Genomic DNA, 2535 nt, shown 5'->3' with positions numbered 1-2535 from the left:
CTTTTCCTATTTGGAACTAGTCTGTTTTTCCATGTCCAGTTCTAACTGTTGTTTCCTGACCTGCATACAAATTTCTCAAGAGGCAGATCAGGTGGTCTGGTATTCCCATCTCTTTCAGAATTTTCCACAGTTTATTGTGATCCACACAGTCAGTGCAGTAGCATCTTAAGAGAACATTTATGTTTTCAAACATTGGCCTCTAAATCCTGCTTAAATTTACTGACTCTGTTTTTCTGCCAATGCAGCTGCCAGTGAAGAAAATGCACACCTGAGTGGCTTCTTTGGGGTGACTTTAGAATGAAGGTATTTCTGTCCCAGGCACACGGAATTTTAAGAGGTGAGGCAGAGAGAGTGATGTGTAACTAAACTAGAGGCTCCAGTATTATGATCTCAGGCTAGACGAAGGTCATTTTTGAGCCAGAAGCTATCCCTTTGGAGCAAGGGATGTCCGTTGGATCCACAGCTGTGACGAGCTGTAACTACAACTTTCCTTGCCTCCAACACACACACATTATGCTGAGGCACATCTGACCACTCATTTCCCACAAGCAACCAGAGAACTCCACATTTGTTTTTCCATTGTTTTCCATTCTTCTCTGCTTGCCTGGGGCTTCTCCAGTGGCTCAGAGGGTAAAGAATCTGCCTGTGCCAGGTCACAGGAGATGTGAGTTCGATTCCTGGGTCAGGAAGATCCCCTGGAGGAGGACATTGCAACCCACTCCAGTATTCTTGCCTGGGAAATCCCATGGACAGAGGAACCCGGTGGGCTACAGTCCATGGGGTCACAAAGACTGAGACACAATTGAGCAACTGAGCACTACTTGCCTACCTTTTCTGCCTGAGAAGCTCTTACTCACTTTTCAGCCTCCTTTTTCCCTGATTCCTTCCCCGACTCCTTTCTCACTTTTTCCTGTCAAAGCAGGAAGCCCTCTTTTAGGTTCCTATAGCTCTTTGTTTGGACCTCTCACAGTCTTATTACACTTACTATAATTGTGTATTTAGAAACTTCTATTCCTCAGTGGAGGGAAGAGAATATGTATGGTTCATTTAATGTTCTCTCATAACAACCACAGACTCTTGCACAAGTAACTCTGAATAAAAAAGCTGAGATTAAGGAGTGAAGTAAAGAATCAGGGCTGATTCTGAGGACATGCATTTGCTTGTCATTCTCTTGATAATGTCTCTGGGTCAGGGCTCAGAATATGGGCTTTCTGGACATAGGTTATAACTGTTTGACTGTGTTTTCCCTCAGATTCTGAGGTTATTTCTTGACTTCATCAGCCTTTCCTCTTCTCCCTCAGCACCCTGAGCATGGCCTCCCTGATGGGCTTGGACTTGACACTGTAGATGACAGGGTTGAGCACAGGGGGCACCACCAGGTACACGTAGGCAACAAGGGCTTGTACTATGGGGGTAAGGTGTCTCCCAAAACGGTGGATCATGGACACACCTATGACTGGGATGAAGAAAACCAGAACGGCTAAAATATGAGAAACACAAGTGTTGAGGGCCCGGATACGCTCCCTGGGAGAGGCCAGACTCATCACTGTATGAAGAATAAGGGTATAGGACAGCACAATAAGCAAGGAGTCAAAACCCACTGTGGACAGAACCACATACAGCCCATAAATGATATTGACAGTAATGTCAGCACAGGCTTGTTTCATGACATCTGCATGGAAACAGAATGAGTGGGACAGGAGGATCTTGCCAGGGCAAAAGTTCAGTCTCTTTAGTAAGAAGGGCAATGGGAAGAGGGACACAGTGGCTCGGGTCACAGTGGCCAGCCCAATCCTGATGATGACATTGTTTGTGAGGATAGAGGCATAGCGCAGGGGGTTGGAGATGGCCACAAAGCGATCAAATGACATGGCCAGGAGCACCGAGGACTCCACCACGGAGAAGAAGTGGAGGAAGAACATCTGGACCAGACAGGTGTCGAAGCCAATGAGCCGATGGTCAAACGAGAGCACAGCCAGCGTGGTGGGCATTGTGGCCAAGGTGAGGCCCACGTCGGTGAGGGCCAGCATGGACAGGAAGTAGTACATGGGCTGGTGCAGGCTGGGAGTCCTCCTCAGAGCCAAGAGGATCAGGCAGTTTCCTGTGAGGGCCACAGTGTACATGGAGGAGAAAAGGATGGAGATCCAGCCATGAATGGCCTCCAGGCCTGGGATGCCAATCATCAGGAAAGCATGTGGCTGGAAGAAGGAGATGTTGGCAAAGGACCAGGAAAAGAACATCCTTCGTTTACTGATGAGATCTCCAGCAAGATGGGACCTTTTCAATCTGGACAGAAGAATAAGACAAGATAAAAACATGGGGAAAATGGCAGTTCTGCTATTATGTAACATGAGTTCACACACAACGCTGCTGCTGCTGCTAAGTTGCTTCAGTCATGTCCGACTCTGTGCGACCCCATAGACAGCAGCCCACCAGGCTCCCCTGTCCCTGGGATTCTCCAGGCAAGAACACTGGAGTGGGTTGCCATTTCCTTCTCCAACGTTGGCATGAAAGTGAGAAGTGAAAGTGAAGTCG

General features: G+C 47.9%; 1 protein-coding gene across 1 annotated transcript; it reads right to left on the bottom strand.

Moving 5' to 3' along the window:
• Positions 1–1201: 1201 nt before the first annotated feature.
• On the bottom strand, positions 1202–2353 carry LOC104990025 (olfactory receptor 51I2-like). The gene has a single exon (XM_010841908.1). It carries the CDS (start codon positions 2349–2351, stop codon positions 1278–1280), a length of 1074 nt encoding a protein of 357 aa, XP_010840210.1. The 5' UTR covers positions 2352–2353; the 3' UTR covers positions 1202–1277.
• Positions 2354–2535: the final 182 nt, after the last annotated feature.

Source organism: Bison bison, unplaced genomic scaffold, assembly GCF_000754665.1.
Source record: "Bison bison bison isolate TAMUID 2011002044 unplaced genomic scaffold, Bison_UMD1.0 scf7180017847111, whole genome shotgun sequence".
NCBI classification, from domain to species: domain Eukaryota; kingdom Metazoa; phylum Chordata; class Mammalia; order Artiodactyla; family Bovidae; genus Bison; species Bison bison.
This window is presented reverse-complemented; position numbering and strand designations above follow the sequence as displayed.

Coding starts and splice junctions, on each gene's coding strand:
- LOC104990025 (XM_010841908.1), bottom strand. CDS start 2,351: ATGTTACATAATAGCAGAACTGCCATTTTCCCCATGTTTTTATCTTGT.